General features: G+C 40.8%; 1 protein-coding gene across 1 annotated transcript; it reads right to left on the reverse strand.

The window, feature by feature from the left end:
• Nucleotides 1-661: 661 nt before the first annotated feature.
• On the reverse strand, nt 662-11,981 carry LOC311060257 (organic cation/carnitine transporter 2-like; the record flags this gene model as incomplete). Its single annotated transcript, XM_084078393.1, has 10 exons — nt 662-708; nt 1,253-1,435; nt 2,977-3,191; nt 4,573-4,760; nt 6,153-6,279; nt 7,550-7,721; nt 8,300-8,454; nt 10,305-10,408; nt 10,636-10,818; nt 11,775-11,981. Coding segments are annotated over 10 exons (1,581 nt in total), but the record flags the coding sequence as incomplete, so codon positions are not given.
• Between the last annotated feature and the right edge of the window lie 8,499 nt (nt 11,982-20,480).

Raw genomic sequence — 20,480 nt, forward strand, 5'->3', positions numbered from 1 at the left:
GGAGGAGCATGTAGGGAGCCCGCCTCCAAGGGGAGGAGCATGGAGGGAGGCCACCTCCAGGGAGAGGAGTTTAATAAATGTACATACTAAGCAAAGGCATATTTTTACACCATTTGTATGATTTCATTGGGGTATTACATTTTTTGGCATTTCATTTGTTTTTTTGTATTTCTCTGTCAACATTCCGATCATAAATCATAAATGTATGGTTGAAAGTATGCAAAAATGTGCAAACATTAACATTTTGTAGAATGTTGTCGTAGATGGGGCACAGATGGAGTCTCATCCTCTGGAATGACGAAACATGCACACTTTATCCTAGCAAAGAAAAAGGCATAGGATTAGTGTTGTGTATAAATGCAGATAACCACTAAAGAAGCCCTATACTTCGTCGTAGGAGAAATTGCATTAACTTCAGATGTACAAGCTTGTAGATTGGCTATTCTTGCTATTTTTTGAGCATTAAGGAAAACATTATTTTCCGGCCTAAAAACATGCCCCAAAAAAGTAGGACAAAATGTCCTATCTTTATCTCCAAGATCACGACTGGTAAATTCTCCCAGGAAGCATACCTTTCTCTCACAGGCATCTGCTCGATAGTTTCAGGCAAAGGTCGACCAAAGGTCTCCGGAAGGAAGAGAGTGGCCAGGGCAGACAGAAGAGCCAGAGAACCCAGCAATAGATATGGTAGATACTTGTAGTATATACCTGCATATGGAGAAGAGCACATTTTAATGACTTAACAGTTTAGTATGCAGCATGTGCATGGGAGTTCATAAGTGTTGAAGTACCATAATACTTCTGTCAGGAAACGCCTAATTAATTAACTAATTGACTTGGTGGTACGCTTCTACTCTTGGGGATGCTCCCTGCAGCAGCACTACACAGGGTTCCCACACATTTATATATAATATAATATATAAATATACATATATATTTTCGACCCCCCCCCCAGTTAGAGCAGAATCTACACAGCTGGAGGCTGGGGTCGGAGGAGATCTTTTCCCACAGTAGCAACAGTACATTTGATGGGTCAGGAACGAACGATGGGATAAGCTTCGCTGCCATCAAGTATAAGTCAAACTATTCAAGAATGTAGATCTTAAACATCCCAACCCTTGACCTGTGTCATTTGATGGTTGTCTGCACCATTTCTGTGCCAGTAACTCACTTCGGAAGTATCTGTTCAGATGCAATAGTAGTTATTACTACTAATAGTAATAAATATTACTCTATATGGACAGAAACTTACTCAGTTGCATGACATAAGGAGCAAGGATACCGCCCAGTCTGGAAACCATGGCACAGGTGCCAACAGCTGTGTTTCTGATGACTGTTGGGTACAGCTCTCCGGTGTAGGCGAAAATCGTTTGGAAACTGGTGGAAATGCACAATTTACCCAGCATCTCCAGTGCTATGGACAGGTCAGGTAGACCTAAGCAAACAGAAGAATAGAAGAGAATAAAGTAGAATAGATGCATGTATCTATCTATTTAGATATGTTGTACAGTATGTGTGTGTGTGTATATTTATGCATGTATGTATTTGTGTACATACATATGCATGCAAGTGTTTGAATATATCCAAAACACGCACACACGCACACGCACACGCACACGCACACGCACACGCACACGCACACGCACACGCAACTCTGACTGGCATTGGTTTTATTTGGCATTAATGCCAAGTTAGCCACTCTTGGAGCCTGGCCTTCGTCCTTTAGATAAGATTACGTCCCAAAGTGGTATGGAATGCTGTTAAGGATGACATTTTGTTTCATCTTTAGACTGAGAAGGAGTAGTCTTGTAACTTCCAAGATTCATTAGTTTCCTATGATAAAGTCCCTACAGCAGTGTTGATTTCGTCGACTAAAACTATGATGAAAAATGTTCGTTGACTACCTTTTTTCACTGACGAAAACTAAATAAAAGCAAAATAAAAACTAAGCTACGACGACTAAAACTAAGACTAAATATATTGACAATTTCATCAACAACTAAAAACTAGACTAAAATGTTAGGGAGGGACAAGTGGAGAAGAGATCCAGTAGATCTAAAAGACAAGTCATTTTATGTTTGGTTGCGCCCGGGTGTTGCGCTCTAAAAATAGCAGATCTACAAGCTCACAACGCGTCGTGCTGCGACGCGTTGTGAGCTTGTAGATCGTCTGTTTTCAGCATGTAACAAGTGTAAAAGCAGCCATTATGACGCCATCAAGGCAACGCCAAAATACATTTTAGTCGACTAAATCAACTGTCGATTTAGTCGACTAAAATCTCATGATATTTAGTCGACTAAAACTAGACAAAAAATAAAACCTTTCAGATGATTAAATTATGACTCAAACTAAATGGAATTTGATTCAAAAGACTATGACTAAAACGAAAACAAAATTTGTTGTCAAAATCAACACTGGCACCTGATTCGGATGATATCAATGCATTGAATGGGAGATTATCACGTTTTATCAGACCATTGAATGGGCGAAGTAGGCGACCTACTTACCTACCCGTGATTTATCAGACCATTCATTGGGTGTTATCAAGACATACTGACCTACCAACGGAGATGACTTAAATAGTTCAGTTTCGGTTTTGGTTGTTTTGGTTTCGGACCATGACGGAGGCGCGCAGTCTCAGGCGAGCTGGAGCCCCGCGAAGGACCACCGAGGGAGCTAAAGCGACCGAGTTACCGTCCTGAGCGGTGCGACGCTCGCCTAAGCCTACTCAGCGCCGTTGGAGTTATGTACCGATAGGCACAGAATCGTAAATATTGTTGTGGGGACTGCTCCGCCTCCAAATTAGGTCAGTAGCTCCTGATTACGCCCAATGAATGGTCTGACAAATCGCGGGTAGGTCCGTGTATCGCCTACTCGTCACCTACTGGCCCATTCAATGGTCTGATAAAACGTGATAATCTCCCATTCAATGCATTGATAGCATTCGAAGCCGGTGACACTGGTCCCTACAGCCACCTTGTGGCACCAGCTGAATGCAGTACAGCATTCCTCCTCCGAGCACCATGCTGAGCGCCACGGTCAGCCGCCTGGGAAGATACTGCAGCGCCAGCCAGCTGGAGACGGACGCCGGCACCCCCACGGCCGCCGAGATGAAACAGTTGAGAAAGCGGTCGCCGTGGAGACGGGATGTGTTCAGCGACAGGCCAAAGAAGCCACTGTTTATAGTGAACCTGGGAGGAGGGACACGCGCACGCACACACACACACACACACACACACACACACACACACACACACACACACACACACACACAGATCAGGGGTCTTCAACAGGGGGTCCGGGACCCCTAGGGGGTCCTCAGAGCTACTATAGGGGGTCCGCCAAATCTTTGTGTGATAGTATTTCGTTTTTTACATTAACCACTTGAATCCTAGAATTCCTTTTCTGAGGGGAACATTAGCCGAAAATAGCCGATCTACAAGCTCTCAACGCCTCGCAGCTATTTTTGGCAAAGAGGTATGCTGTAGAGGGAAAAAAGAGCAGACTAAGTAAAAAAAAAACTTTAAAAATCTGAAACACAATTTTATACAATATAGAGTAGGGGGTCCCTGCTTCATCTCTCTCTCAGCTAGGGGGTCCTTGGCCTGTTGAAGACCCCTGCTATAGATGGATGGCCAGATTGATAGATAGGTACATGCATGACCATGCGGCCCCCACCTTCACTTAATGCGGCCCGCAGGTTGATAACGGAATACTGATATATTATTGATTTTAGCTGTTACAATTGCAAACATGACCCGCTTTAATGACTTCAGTCTATATTAGTAGCTTAATGACTGGTATTAAAATTCTATTGTCTTTTTTATGTCCAATGTATTTGTATTTAAGTTTAAGTTAAAGGACGACTTCACCCATTTTCAACCTATCTTCATATAATGGGTCCTCACTAATGCTCATTGCTCATGATTAAATTCTTTAAAAAAAATCTACTTGGTCTGTGTCTCATAGGAGGGCTGTGGACAGTCCAGAAACCTGTCTACCAGTGACATCATCGTTAGGCAGGATTTGTTTTCCCAAAAAGATAATCATTTTTTGATTCAGATTTTTATTAAGGCGAGAACAATGGGATCTATTATTGCATTGCAACTTTCCAGGAATACAAAGCCTGCTGTTTCTATTAGCTTGGATTCCCAATCGATGATGTCACTGGTAGATGGGTTTCTGAACTGTCTTCTACAGCCATCCTCTGAGACACAGACTGATTAGAAAAAAATGGTATCATTATATCATGAGCATTAGTGAGGACCTATTATATCAAGATAGGTTGAAAATGGGTGAGACCTCAAAATTGTATTTAAGTACTGTACTTGAGTAAATGTACTTACTTTACACCACTACGTCTATGTGTCTTAAGACATGCAAAAGAAGCACATACTTATAGATACTCATCGGGATCCCTAGCAAGAGCCTCCAAAGGCTCCAATACATCCAAAACAGCGCTGCTAGGGTCCTGATGAGAGTGCGAAAATATGACCATATCACACCCATCCTCCGCTCACTTCACTGGCTCCCCATCTCCTTCAGGACCGAATACAAGATTTCCCTTCTCACCCATCAGTGCATTTACGGCAACGCCCCCCCCCTACCTCAAAGAACTCCTCACCCCAAAACCTGCCACACGAAGCCTCCGCTCCAACAACACCAACCTTCTTGTTGTGCCTGACACCAACCTCCGCACCATGGGCGACCGGGCCTTCTGCCACACAGCCCCTTGTCTGTGGTATGCCCTCCCAGACCACCTGAGAGCGCCACAGTCCACTGATGCTTTTAAAAATGGACCTACCTTTTAAAAAAAGCATTTTTCTAACTTTTCACTGACTTTGATTGTTTTTCGTATGAGTTTTAAATTCTAAATGTTGGCCCTCTTAGTTTAGCCTGGTTGGGTCTTTTAAAATTGTTTTGTTGCCTATGCTGCTTTTATGCTCTGCTTTTAATCTGTAGCACTCTGAGATTCGTGAGAATGTAAAGTGCGTTATAAATAAAATGTATTATTATTATTATTATTATTATTATAATAGACATATACCCTTCCACAGTATGTGTGATAAGGTGAGTGTGGATACTCACCACACTAGGAAGAGTATGAGTGTTGTGTTTCTGGTTCTGGTGAACCTTAGCAGGTCTAGAACGCTGTGGCGCTTCACTGGCTCGCATCTGTCTTTTGCCATGTCACTCTGCAGCGGTGGTGTAAAAAGTACTCAAATGTTTTACTTCAGTAAAAGTATCAATACTACTATGTAGAAATATGTTCTGTAAACGTTCGGAATTCTAAATTTGCTTGAGTAAAAGTACAAAAGTATTGGCATCAAAATGTACTTAAAGTACCAAAAGTAAAACTACTCATTATGTAGAATGTCCCATTTCAAGTTTTCAAAATGTATAAGAAATCTTTTGAAAACAGCCGAAATATATATAGGGCTTAAGTGGTTAATGTTATGTTTAGTAAAAACAATCTAAATCTAAAAAGTAACGAGTAACTAAAATTTTCAAATGATTGTAGTGGAGTAAAAGAACAATATTTTCCTCTGAGATGTAGTGGAGTAAAAGTAAAAGTATTGCAAATTGGAAATACTCCAGTAAAGTAAAAATACCTCAACATTTTACAGTACTTAAGTAAATGTACTTAGTTACATCTCACCACTGCTCTGCAGGACACAAAGCATCAGTTCATTGTGTATTCTCCCTCCATGCCAAAATGTTATGCGTTTATGGCTGTCATCAAAGACAAATTTGAATCAATATAATGGTCGCTGTCTATTTCTGAACATAATGTTAGATGTATAGCAGGGCCCTTTATACTGTATTCACCTTTCGGCTTTAGTATTCACCTTTAGGCTTCACGCCTTGCACTCCAAAACGTCTGTGCTCAATGCTTTTTGAAGTATTTTTGGTGACACCTCAGGTAGCTACGCGGTCATTACAGCATCTGTTAGAAATGCGATTCCCAGTGTTGGGGCCAGAAAATTGGGATTACAAATAGTATTTTATAGTGTTTAGGGAAGTGGTCACACAACACATTTATGTGGAATGGTTATTGTGAAAAATATGCAAGTGAAGAATTATATATATATTAGAAATACATGTAATTGAAAAGGTTAAACAGTATGGCTATGACTTAAAAGTCAACTTACATCATAACCTTCAAGGATGACCTTCGGAGCCTCTACGTGGTTCTTCTTAGCAGCTTCTCTCAGTACGGCCTCAGCCTCCTCTATTCTTCCCTGAGAGATCAGCCATCGAGGAGACTCTGGGATGAACCTGCCTCGCAGGTGGGAGAGAGAAGGTCCACGCTTTGGTTATGGAACACATGTAGAAAGAGGTTCACGCTCAAACAGTCGGAAGGGCTTCACCTCAAAAGCAATTCATGGTCCCATACAGGTGATTACAGCATACAGAAAATATCATCCTTTTAAAATGTAATAATTTTGAGAGAAAAAGACGTCTCCAAAAAACTTAAATAACCGTCAAATCTATACTGAAAATGTTACGTTATAATTTAGTCATTAAGCAGATGCTCTTATCCAGAGGAAGTGCACAAGTGTGTATGCAGTTTCAATGTAGTGCTTCAAAGAAGGATACCAGTTAAACGTGACTGATATTGTACTTCTAACGCGTGAGGGGGCCGTGTTTTTTTTAAATTCATTTTGTAATAATTGATTTGGAAAATGGACAAATAAATAGAATAAAATAAATGAAAAGCAAGTCATTGAAAGAACACGCCCCCTCACACATTAGAAGGACAATCAGTCACCAGAACCAAGGACGGGTGTTTTCAATGAATCCATCATGGTTAAAATAGAGTTACAATGGATTTGTATAGGAAGGGGGCGTGTCAGATAAAATGAATATCAAATATCTAAATATACTGAATAAAGCAACTTCTGGGTGCTCACAAAAGCCTGAGTAGACGTAAAAAATGACCCCAAACATGTTTGAAAGTGAAATATCCCTTTAAGGATTCAGTGCCTGTTATTTTTCTCCTGAAAAATGAAATAAAAAGTTATAAAATAAGTAAATAAATAAAATAAAAAACCCTCAGAATTTGAATTAATAAAAGAATGAAATAAATATTTGCATCTATACTACAGTGAGCTGTCACAGGTAATAGTGATAATATTAAGACCCCAATATTATGAGTTTAAAAAAAAAAACTGGCTCAGTAGTGATGCTTCTTCTTCAATTGTCCTAGCCTTGACGACCTTGCTGGATTATGCAAAGGCTATAATGTTATATAAATAGCATGTTATGTAGACAGATGCCAGGTCATTGTTGGCCTGGCATCCTATAGTGTACAGTTTCAATGTACAGGCTGATGATAGGTTCTTGGTTTACGTATGTATTAGTTAGTATTAGATTATTGGTTTACTTATGTATTATTTTATTATTAGATTACTATTTTTATGCATTTGATGTATTATGTGTATTATTATGTATTATCTTGTGTCCTTGCTTACTGTAAATCACTCTGGATTAAGAGCGTCTGCTAAATGCCAAGAACTGTAAACTGTAAACAATGACTGCAACTCACCACCAGAGGGGGATGTAGAGCAGGCCTGGCAGAGCTAAAGCCAGCAGAAGGTACTTATAGTCTCTTATGAAATAAGCAAAGAGAGGCAGCATCATGTAGCCAGCACCAAAGAACAGGTTCATTCCCAGAGACAAAAACAGGACACGCACGTTTCCTGTCAAGATCTCAGTACCTGAAGGGAAGCAGAGGGAGAGAAATACACCAAAAATAAAACACCTTTATCGGTTAGAGCTCCTCCGAGTTCCACAGATTTCCACAAACCTAGAGTCCTAGACACTTCATTTCGCAATAATGTCGATATGCACAAACACATTTACTCAAGTACTGTACTTAAGTAGAATTCTTTGGTATTTTTTACTTTACTGGCGTATTTCCAATTTTCAGTACTTTCACTTCTACTCCACTACATCTCAGAGGCAAATATTATACTTTTACTCCAATACGATTATTTGAAAACGTTAGTTAATAGTTACTTTGTAGATTTTGATTATTAGCTCACAAGATCGTGTATTTTCAAAAGATTTGCATACATTTTATACATTTGAAAACTTGTGAAAAAAGGACATTGCTGCATGATGAGCACTTTCTACTTTTGGTACTACAAGTACATTTTGATACCAATACTTTTGTACTTTTACTCAAGTGAATTTTGAATTCCGGCTACATTGCAGGATTGATACTTTTACTTAAGTAAAACATTTGAGTACTTTTTTCCACCACTGTCAACACGTGTGAGTAGTTGTTGCATACCTATGACAAAAGCACAAATATGGTTGGAGTTCTGGCCCAAAGCAACGATGAAGAAGAGGATAGCGAACACCGTCCACGAGGGAGAGAAGATTTCCACAAAGGTAAAGAGTGTCTGGACGGCCATGTTTGCAAACATGATGGGCTTTCTTCCAAACCTTTTAAAAAAACCAAAAAGGAGACAAAATTAGCCAACATGTATTTTGTTTCTCTTTCCTTTGCAATTTACAATTTACATGTTAGCAGTGGTGGCATCGCGACGCGTTGTGAGCTTGTAGATCTGCTATTTTCAAACATTTTAGTACTTTTACTTTTGGTACTTTAAGTACATTTCGATGCCAATACGTACTTTTACTCAAGTACATTTTGAATTCCGGACTTTTAATTGTAACAGAGTACTTCTACATTGCGGTATTGATACTTTTACTTAAGTAAAACATTTGATTACCTTTTCCACCACTGACAATAACCAACATACATCCATGAAGTACGGTGCCACTGCTAAAACTCTCAAAAAACTTCAATATGTCCAAAACTCTGCTGCCCGCCTCCTCACCAGAACCCCAGTACTCCATGACCTTCATTGGCTCCCAGTTAAACACAGAATTGATTTCAAAATACTCATCACCACCTACAAAGCCCTCAATAACCTGGCCCCCCGCTACCTCTCTGACCTCCTCCAATGCCACGCACCCTCCCGCTCCCTCAGGTCCGGCGACGCAAACCTCCTGGACTTCCCCAAAAAAATAAAGAAAAACGCACCTGGGGTGACAGGGCATTTTCAGTTGCGGCCCCCACCCTTTGGAATCCACTCCCACCTCACATCAAAGCTGCCCCCACTCTTGCCGTGTTCAAAGCCTCCCTCAAAACCCACCTCTTTAGACTTGCTTTCCCTGCCTAAACCTAACCTCACTTTCTTCCCCTAAGTCTTAGCCTTGTTTTAGCCTTTTTAATGTTTTCTTTTGTTTTTCTTTTCTCCTAATAAAATTGTTTTTAAGCTGTTTTGTAAAGCGACTTTGGGTACTAGAAAAGCGCAATATAAGTCTGATGTATTATTGTTATTATTATTATTATCTGGATCATTTAATCAAAAGAGGCCTTTGAGCAGTTATAACAATAAAAATAAAAAGTTGTCATTCTACTAAAACATCATGTAGAAGTGGTACTTTCACCCAACATACACGTTCACGGATACAAAAAAAGTCATTTTATTTTTAAAAGGCCAGCCATACACATCTGGACAAACGGTCAAACTGTTAGTTATTATTGGTGGATTATAAACCAGATAGACCAATGATAACACAGGATAACTGACTAGGTCAAATCACATAACCATGACCATGACTCCTTATGTCACACATGGACAGTTATCGGTGTACATTTACTTGAGTACTGCACTTAACATTGAGACCTGAAGCCGATGTCTCCTAAATCTCAACAGTATTCTGAAAAACATATGTTTCTATATCAGTGGTGCTCAATCTTTTTCATGTCAAGGACCCCCAAAATTGTATGTATTTGGCTGCGGACCCCCATCAAAATATGTTGTTCCAGGGACCCCCCCCCCCCCAGAAAAATCTTCGCTTTAAAAATATATATATTCAAAGATTTGCACACATTTTCAAGATTTTTCAAAAATAGCAGATCTACAAGCTCGTAGCGCAGCACTCGGTGCCGCGCTATGAGCTTGTATATCTGCTATTTTTGAATAGCCCAAAGTGTAAAATAATGCTTTTTAGCTCAAATCTAAAAATGACAGGTTCCAGGTCTCAATGGGTTAAGTACATTTTATGAGTATCTGTATCTATGAGTATTTTTTTTGGTATACTTTTTTGATTGCTTTCACTCCACTACATTTAAAAGACACATATTTTACTTTTGACCCCACTGCAACTCTGTAGGAAGGCTGTGAAGTACTCGTTCATTTCAGGCCATTTCCCCACAAGCCTGAAGAGACGGAGCGTCATGGGTCATTATTAAATAATCATGCCATGGGGTTTTCAAATACCTGTCTGAGATCTGTCCAGAGAAGAAGGATCCACACAGAACTCCCAGGAAGTACACTGAGGAGGTGAACGGTTGTTTCCACTGGTTGCTGCATACCAGGTCAAACTGCAGGTTGAGAATTTACAGAAAAGGAAGATTGACACTTCCGGGCGCACCTTTGGTTCAAAATAAAATCGTATTCACTAAAGTTATGGATTGTGTAGTGTTAACTTGAAAGTGTATAAATAAATAAAGTGTGTACATTTCTACATTGCAGTATTGATACTTTTACTTAAGTAAATAATGTGAGTACTTATTCCACCACTGACGCACGCACGCACGCACGCACTGACCTCCGTGACGATGGTGGACTGGTAGATGTCTTGGCTGTAGCTCCATCCGTCCACACAGCTCTCCTGTCTCAGTTCAGTGAGGTTCACGTCCCGACCGGGGATGTAGCCCAGAGCGGACAGGTTCCTGACCTCGTCCAGTCTGTACCGGTGGCATCGGCTCTGCTCCTCCTGTCCGTTCACCACCTGGTCAAATATAATAACCTCCATTACAGTGCAATTAGCCGTGTGTACCCCTGCCCGACCACTTTGGTCTGCCGCCTCGGGGCGACTGGTTGCCCCGTCGCTCAGTGGTCCTTCTGGTCGAACTATACGGTCACGGCTTTTTTCTGTTCAGGCCCCACAGTGGTGGAATGAACTCCCCACTGATGTCAGGACAGGGGGGGGGGGGGGGGGCCGGGGGGTACCATCATTTTAACCCCTTTATCCATATTTTGTACTTTGGCTATTCAAAAATAGCAGATATACAAGCTCATAGAGCTCCACGATATGAGCTTGTAGATCTGCTATTTTTTTTTAAAATCGTGAACATTTGTGCAAATCTATGAATACATATTTTTCAAAGCGAACATTTGTACTCAAATCTTTGCTTCTGGGGGTCGTCAGGTTTTCACCCGTGGTGAAAACCTGACGACGTTGCTCGATTTAGGTCTCTGGAAAGCCACAGCACATCTGCCCAGGATGTGGCAAAGGGGCCCTGCCGATGTCTTCGCTTATCTCATCTGATGAACTTTTGCTGCACTTATGCTGCACTTCACTCACTTACACATATAGGCAAAATTTATTTGTGTAATAGCTACGCCCATACGAGACCGCCTCGATGGGCTGTCCAACACTAATTCTGTCAATGTATATATGTGACTGCTTGTGTTTCAATAAATGAGAACATGTTAACTTGGACGCTTGTTTGAGACTTAATGTGTTCCCGATGCATTGCTCTTCTTCTATGCTGCTATAACTGAGACATCACCTTGTATTTTCAATGAACTTCTCTCATCCACATCATCTGACCAGACTTTGAATGACCTAGAGAATAAAATTATTACAGCGGCCAAATACAGTACACATCCTTTTGTCCTTGACATGAAAAAGGTTGAGAACCACTGTGGTAAAGAACAATACACCGGCGTCATGGCGCTCACCTCTACCGGGATGATGGCCGTGCGCCACTCTGCAGTCAGGTTGACATCCGGAACCAGGCAGTGGTGGCGGGGGGTGTCGGCCAGGAAGATGACAGAGAACGCACTGAGGCCACTGGAAACGGTGCTGGCACAGAGCAGGAAGAACACGGTCTGCTGGAAGCGGCCCCACCGTCCAAGGAAGGCCGTGGCCTCCTCGTAGTCCTTCATGGCCAAAGACCCAGGAGTCTGAGAATCAAAGAGAATCAAGATTCAAGACCTTCTCATAACCCCTCATAGTCCCAGGCCCAGGAATCTCCTATTTTTTTCTGCCGCCAAAAACAATACGTAACACCTTACTGGTTTAATGTATTACTCCTCTATACAGTACTTCTGTAGATAGACTTTGATCCACGATCTGCTGTCTATTTCTAGAAGTGGTGTAAAGTAACTAAGTACATTTACTCAAGTACTGTACTTAAGTAGAATTTTGAGGTACTTTTTCCTTTCCTGGAGTATTTCTAATTGTCTATACTTTTACTTCTACTTCACTACATCTCAGAGGCAAATATTGTACTTTTACTTTGAAAACTGTAGTTACTAGTTACTAGCCCCATTTTATACCTGGGCTATTTGAAAATATTGTGAGCTTGTGGATCTTGTGGATTGTGGATGTGGAACATTTTAGTGCTTTTACTTTTGGTACTTTAAGTACATTTGGATACCAATACTTTTGTACTTTTACTCAAGTCATTTTTTCCACCATTACTAGTGGCAGAGATACAGATAGCTATACCTGCTGAAAATCCAGTTGTAACACTGACATTTAGCAATAGTGCCTGTACTGCCTGTGGAATGTATGTATTTTGGCCCAGCTAGGGCCCACGCAAAAACATGATAAGTGTGCAGTAAAATAAGTAGGGCATGTATTCCCAACTTGGATTGTTTCTGACTGCATCGTTCTCGTGTAGGCCAGCACAACGGGCAGTTTAAATTTCAGAAACAACCCTACATGCAAGTGCTACTGTATGAATATACAGTATAGTCACAAATATTGCATGGAATTGTACTTGGAATGTATTAAACAGCTTTCCTTAAAATTTTGTCAAGCTAAGTATACAAGGGGGGGAGAGAGGGGAGAGAGAGAGGTTGGAGAGAGAGGGAGAGAGGGGGGGGAGTGGGGGGGAGAGTGGGAGAGAGAGTGAGGGGGGAGAGAGATAGAGATGGGGAGAGATTGAGGGGGAGAGAGTGAGAGAGAGTGAGGGGGAGAGAGTCATAGAGAGAGGGTGAGTGAGGGGGAGAGAGAGATGGAACAATCTGTGTTAATGTGTGGTTAATTTATATATTGTGCTTGTACACATCTCCATCAAAATGCAATGAAAAGTGACAAGCGGATCAGCCATACAGCAGCCGTCTGCAAAAAGTTGGTGTGCCACTTCTCACACAGCTGGAAAAAGAGGGTGCAGGCACTTGAGAAGGCCCAGAAGCACTTCCAGTTCACTGAGTGGCAAACTCGATGCGGATCCAGGCTGCTCATGATTGACAGGATCCTGGAGCAGAAGAAAGCACTGGCAGATGTCCAGAATTTTAGAAGTGGGGGGGGAGCGCACCTGTGAAGCCGTGCGCCTGCCCCTGCTGTTAAATGAGATGATATTAACTGTATAAACCCCACAGGGTTTTCTATATCTCACCTGCACAACCCAATATTATGCTGTTGTTACAAATGTGTTGCTTTTAAATGTGCCACAGCACCAGTTGAACCCACTGCTGCCATAGAAGCTGACCTGAACACTGGTCACGCCGCTTGACAATGAAGAGGACCCGCTTCTGTGGTGGAATAAACACCAGGTGAACTTTCCCTGGCTCAGTCAGCAACATGGCAAGACAATATTTGTGTGTGCCAGCCACCAGCTCTCCCTCGGAGAGAGTCTTCCGCACGGGGGACAATATTGTAAGTTGTGAGAGATCCTGTCTGAAGCCAGAAATGGTTAATCAGCTGGTGTTCCTTGCAAAGAATATCTAGAAGTCGTGCACACAAATATTAATGCACAGGGTGGCCAGAGATGGTGAAACAAGAGGGATGGGACTTGAGACTGAGAGACTTTGACTGCTGGATTGTACGAGGTGGTGGGAGCGTGTGCACTGACTGTGTGCACATGGGGTGATCACTGCCTGTGCCTGCCTCCTGTGAATCGTTTTACTTTTATTTTTGTTTAATCTATTTTTATGCACACATTCATATAGTACCAAGACGCACCTACCTCTATTCTGAATGTGTAAATGGAAAGATTGTTTACTTACGCTGTCCAATGTTTACATACACTCACCAATACAATAAGAGGTACTACTGATTCTCTATAGTATGTTGGACTGTTGCACTAATGTTCTGATGAGTAAAATAGTTAAGTAACTATATATTTATGCTGTTTTTTGAAGACTGCAAGCACTTGCACTGTTGTTGTTAGTTACTCTATTGTCAAAGAAGAGCTGCAGTATCTTTGATCTTTCTTATCTAAATGCAGGCTAAGATAGTGATTGGTCTTTTATGATCAATAAAATATGAATTTCCTATATACATTTTGGAATAGGATATTCCGTTTTTGTAAAACAATGCTTAGCATTGTTAGATGTAAAATACTGTTGAATAATTGTCAAAGCAGAGCTGCAGCAAAATGTTTGATTACAGTATGTTCATGTTGATTGACACGTTTGACAGTGATTGGTCTGTTCTGGTCAATAACACTGCACTTTTCCACGTCCATTTGGTAATTATTATGCAGTTTCTTCTTTAAAGAAATGCTTAGTTTTCACTGTTTCTACAGTTAAAATATAAAATAATAATAGTCATATTGTATCGTATCGATAGAGATATCTTGCATATATATCGAGATATACATTTTTGTCCATATCGTGCAGCCCTAGTGTGCGTATGTGCTATGCATGTAACTCAAACATGTCTATAGGAGGAAAGCAGGGAAATGGTATATACGGCGGGGGTTTGAGGATGTTTGTCATAAATCATACCTGTCACAATGTTCTACCCTGGCTGTAATAAGTACTTCATGTCCTGTACGTCGTTGCTGGTGAGGCCTTCGGCTAAAGACAGTGTGTGTGTGTGTGTATACCATACATGGGCAACTGGCGGCCCGGGGGCCACATGCGGCCCCACCTTCACTTAATGCGGCCCTTAGGTTAATATAGGAGTACTGATATATTACTGCTGTTACAGCTGTTACAATTCCAAACATACAAACATGACCCGCTTTAATTACTTCAGTCTATATTATAGTAGCTTAACGACTAGTATTTAAAAAAAAAATCAGGATTCCAATCAAAAAATAGCAAAAATAGCAGATCTACAAGCTCAAAATGCGTCACCCTGCGACGCGTTTTGAGCTTGTAGATCCGCTATTTTATGCAAATATATTTAGTGTTGAGGGAAAAAACGAGGGATTAATTATTTAAGGATTAAAACAGAAGGAGAGGGTTCATAAAAAATGTAATATCATCACCCACACACCAAGCTTATGCATACATAAACTTCTCAAATAGAAAGAGTGCTTTATCAACCGTTTGTTGAAAAAAAATTAAATGTAAATCCTCTTCAGACCCAAGCTCTTGTTTGGTATGCATTTTCTATGTCTCTTTGCTATTTGGACGTATTGGGACCTGGAGTATAAAAACTAAGCATTGTCTTTTGAAATACGGGGATCCGGTCTTAGTACAAAAGTATAAAAGTATTGGTATCAAAATGTACTTAAAGTAGGGTAAGTGATTTACTTTTGTTAAAATAAGTGTTAAATAGCTCTATATTGTGATAGTACTCACTGCTATAGAGTGTTTGTTCAATAAAAGGAGTCTCCCATGGTTCTCCAGCTCTTTATTAAACAGAAAAAGCATTTTCAGTGCCCTCTCCTGATTGACTTAAATGTTGTCACCTACCTGAAAATGTACTATATTCTGTTTACTAAAGAGCTGGAGAGACCCCTGTGACCGAACAAACACTCTGTAGCAATGATTACTGTCAGAATATAGTACTTTAAAAGTATAGTATAAAGTACTCATTATGCAAAATGTCCCTTTTCACAAGTTTTCAAATGTATACAAATCTTTTGAAAATAGCAGATCTACAAGCTCACAACAACAACAACATGGACAATACAACAACAATGAAATGAAGTTGAGACGCTCACCTGTCAGGTATAAGGCTCTGGGTGGCGTCGTAACGTGTGGCACAGCCTGCTGTGACAGTGAACTGTTTCAACTGAAACTCAGTGATCTGATGAGACTGACAGACAGTAATCAGTGAAGCCACAACTTGTTGGGTTCTGCTCAGTCAGCTTATAGAGAGTATGCACATGCGTCACTTTGCCACCAGGACACACACCCCTCATCTAGACTGAGAGGCAAAACATTGAGCAGCATGGAGCATTGGAGTTTGGAAGCACTCGTTTGCACACAATGCAGGAGGCAGCAGGACGTTGCGTTATTGAAAACGAGCGCTTCCAAACTCTAACACTTACAAAAATAATCACCTGCACGGAAGTTATTGACAGAAAGTAGCTCATATATGTCTACGGTGGATTTTTATGAAACACATACCTTACATCTCTTCTCCGAAAAATAGCCAATCAACAGCAGTACGCTTGTAGATCGGCTGTTTTCGGGGAACAGCCCATACCATGTGTTATCATAGAAAATGACTACAGTTCTGAATGCCTTTACATTCAGTGCATCTGCTACAAGTAGAAAAAAAGTGGCTGTGTAAGTAACTTTCAAGTACAGGAAAATGTTAATTATAAGCCATTGGCAAGGCAAAAATGACTCCTTCAGGGTGACCCAGGTTCTATCTAGAGTAGACCAACAGGTTTTCGTGCAACGACTACAGCATACAGACGCATACAGAAGCTTCTCTAGAAAGACTTTACAAGTGAAATATACATTTACAAATGAAACACAATACACGTGAAGCCAGACAGGGTAACGATGCCCCGTTTTCAGTCATTTGTTATTAAAACACAGTGAGTCGGGTAGACAGCCTGTTTGTAAATGTTGAGAAGCTAACAGCCTGAGCTACTATGTGGCGATGACCACATTACCTATCTCTAAAAAAAAAACACCCAATCTACAAAAATTCACTATGGAAGCTATTAAATGTATAATAGCGTGTTCCTTCAATAAGGTACTGCATCAGGTGTAGTCATGTAAGTGGTGGTAGCAGTTCGAAATCATCTTCTGTCCATTCTGTGTGTTCATACGGGCTCTATGTACTGTAGTCGGCAAAGAAGTTAATGTATACAAACACAGACCACCGTCATCTAATGTCACTCTCTAGTCTTAAGCACGTTGGCACGCACTATAGCAGTGGTTCTCAACCTTTTCAGGCCGCGACCCCCCAAAATAATCAAATTTGAACTGGGGACCCCCCTCACTTGTTTGACTCGGTTCCACAGATACATACAGTATTGTGAAAATAGCAGATCTACAAGCTCACAACGCCTCGCAACGCGAGGCGTTGTGAGCTTGCAGATCGGCTATTTTCAGACTTTTTGCCTATTTCTTATATTACTTGACAATTTGGCCAATATTTGACCAGTTTTTGTGTAGTTTGTTGATTACTTTTGATGCAGCAGTAGTCTTATTTCTTTCTCTTTTTGTAGGTATTAAAAAGGTCGTAAAAGTCCTTAGATTGTCACTTCACTGTTATCTGGGGACCCCCAAAAATCATGTGGGGCCCACATGTTGAGAACCACTGCACTATAGGGTTGAAGTGGTTAATGTATATGAATATGTATATTCAAAATATTTCTAAGTAACTAATAACTAAAGTTTTCATATGATTGTAATGGAGTAAAAGTACAATATTTGCCTCTGAGATGCAGTGGAGTAGAAGTGAAAGTACTGCATATTGAAAATACTCCAGTAAAGTAAAAAAATACCCAAAAATTGTACTTAAGTACAGAACTTGAGTAAATGTACTTACACCACTGCATACCCTGATGATAATGGGTTGGCAAATGGTTAAACAAGGCCTTCTATAAGGTTTGAATATATCACTAAGTCTTGCGATGCATGAAGCATTGTACTGTCCTCGCTATGTGTACATTAGTGTACATAGTTAGACAGTCAGCCAAACTCCTTTAAAAAATGACATGGGAGTCAGGAAATAGCATCCTGTGTTTTATTGTCACACTTGTACTTCAGGAAATGGAGTAAAACTATGAAAAAGAAAGAAAAAGACAGGCTGTAACTAACAACAAACAAACAAACAAACAAGCAGGTGAACACACTGAGGTAATCTACACACAGAGAATGTAAAATAAATCAATTATGCATGAAATACACAAATCAGAAACTACATTCTCCTGTCAGAAGAAAAGGAACAGATGCCACTTACAGACAAAGCCTGTTGACAGCTCAACAAGAGATGATGAAAAGAGGAATATCAGAGCACACGTATAATGAAGAGCACATTTACACCTGTGTGCTTCTCCTAATCAGGACAATACAGTACACCTGTTGTATAAAATAAATTGAAGGGCCAGTAGGTGGCTCTGGCAACACTTGCCATTAGAGGGCAGAACAAGCATGATACTTGAGGTGGAAAAGTACCGTTGCTCTAAAATAATCAAAATAATTATGCAAAAAAGTGGCTGAAGACATTAGTTTCAGTCAGGGACGGATTATGGCTTGGGCAAAGTGTGCACGTGCACAGGGCCCTGAGCCAATGGGGGGCCTTGGATTTAATAGGCTTTTAAAAAAATATATATAATATATATAATATATATATATATATACCCTAACCCTAACCCTAAAACCGAAATAAAGTAACCAAAAAACGCCCCAAAACGCCCAATATAACCGCAATAACCGCAAAAAAAGGGGGGGGGGGGTTCGTTGCGATTTTGTGCACAGGGCCCATTTCCACTTTAATCCGTCTATGGTTTCAGTTCCCTGTATTGACATGACAGGTGAGAGTTTCAGAAGGGGGAGGAAGTTGACATTTAACGGGACGGGACGCGACGCGGCATAACCCCACGTTTGCAACTACTTTCGCCTGCGCACTTCACCGGCTATGGACTAGTGTACTTAAAGTACCAAAAGTAAAAGTACTCGTTATGCAGAATGTCCCAAGTTAAAAAAAAAAATCTTTTGAAAATAGTAGATACAAGCTCACAATGCGTCGCAACACGACGCATTGTGAGCTTGTAAATCGGCTATTTTCAAATGGCCGAAATGTATATAGGGCTCTATGTTTTGTCATTTTAAGCCCTATGAATGTTCTGACAGTCCAGAGGTGTTTGCCAAAAGCAGAGAGTGCAACCGCCACCTGCTGAGCTCACAGAGGCCCCGAAAAGTACATCTGTCACACATGTAACATATGGATGTTTGCCAAAAGCAGAGAGCGCAACAACCACCTGCTGGCTCACAGAGGCCCCGGAAAGTACATCTGTCACACATGAAACATGGATACACAGGTTTATTATTACACATGTAATAATAATAATACAAATCTACATATTACAATTACAATATTTGCTTTTGCAACACAGTCTCACTCCCAAGAAGGCAATGGGAGTGAGCCTGCGTTGTTTTTGTTGTTTTTAATCATTCGAATGTTTCATGCTGTGTTTTTATTTCTGTTTGTATGTAAACCACTTTGTGAGTTCTCTCTGTGAGAAGTGCCATACAAATAAAATGTACTTACTTACTTCACCACACAACACGTTCATAAGAATTGTTGAACATGTTTCACCAGGCACTCATTTGTTAATGAGGTAATCAAACGTGGCACTGCACTGTCTTTGATGGCATTAGAGACTATGGATGATGATGGTGCTGTTGTTCCCCAAATGGAAGGAATGTTTTAAGCCTGCTCTTAAACTTAGGGTGTCTGTCTCCTGGACCAAACCTCGAAGATGGTTCCACAGGAGAGGAGCCTGACAGTTGAACTACAGGGAATGCAGTGACGCATGTGTAGTGGAACGCAGTGAGCTGGGATTGAACCCAAGGCTCCCACTCGCCAGTCTGACGTGTTACCAGTCATGCCAATAGGGCTGAGCCCGATTGGCAGGTCTGTTTCACGCAGCTTCTTGGCTAATTTGACTGTGGGGGCTACACATGCATGCGTGCTCTCACACACACACACACACACACACACACACACACACACACACACACACACACACACACACACACACACACACACACACACACACACACACACACACACACACACACATCATCCACATAAGAGATACAATACAGATTAGAGGATGAAAATAAACATGCATAAATTTGCATGCATAGTTTTTTTTTCCCACTTTCCGAAAATGAGCTTCACATTTGTGAATCTCCGGCCCCCAAATTAACACAAAATAAAAATAAGGCATCACCGGAATGAATTGATGAGCCCTGACCCTGTGCGTTATTAAAGTTACCCGACCACGGACCAAAAATATAAAAGAAACAACGTCAGGGCTTTACACATAAAGGATGTGGCATTATAAATGAATTACTTTAAACCATAATGCTTTGGTAGGTTATAAAGTTAATAATATGAATGCCATATTACGCACTGGCGAGTGCAGCCACGCACTGGCCTGGAGATTCTATGGCATAATTGATCAACGCAATGAAAGGGTCGTAGTCACGTATACTTTACAATGTAAAGTATACATGACTACAACATTCTTTAATTAAGGTGTAATATTTCTACAATTGCCACAG

Source organism: Gymnoscopelus microlampas, assembly GCF_963454915.1.
Source record: "Gymnoscopelus microlampas genome assembly, chromosome: 14".
NCBI classification, from domain to species: domain Eukaryota; kingdom Metazoa; phylum Chordata; class Actinopteri; order Myctophiformes; family Myctophidae; genus Gymnoscopelus; species Gymnoscopelus microlampas.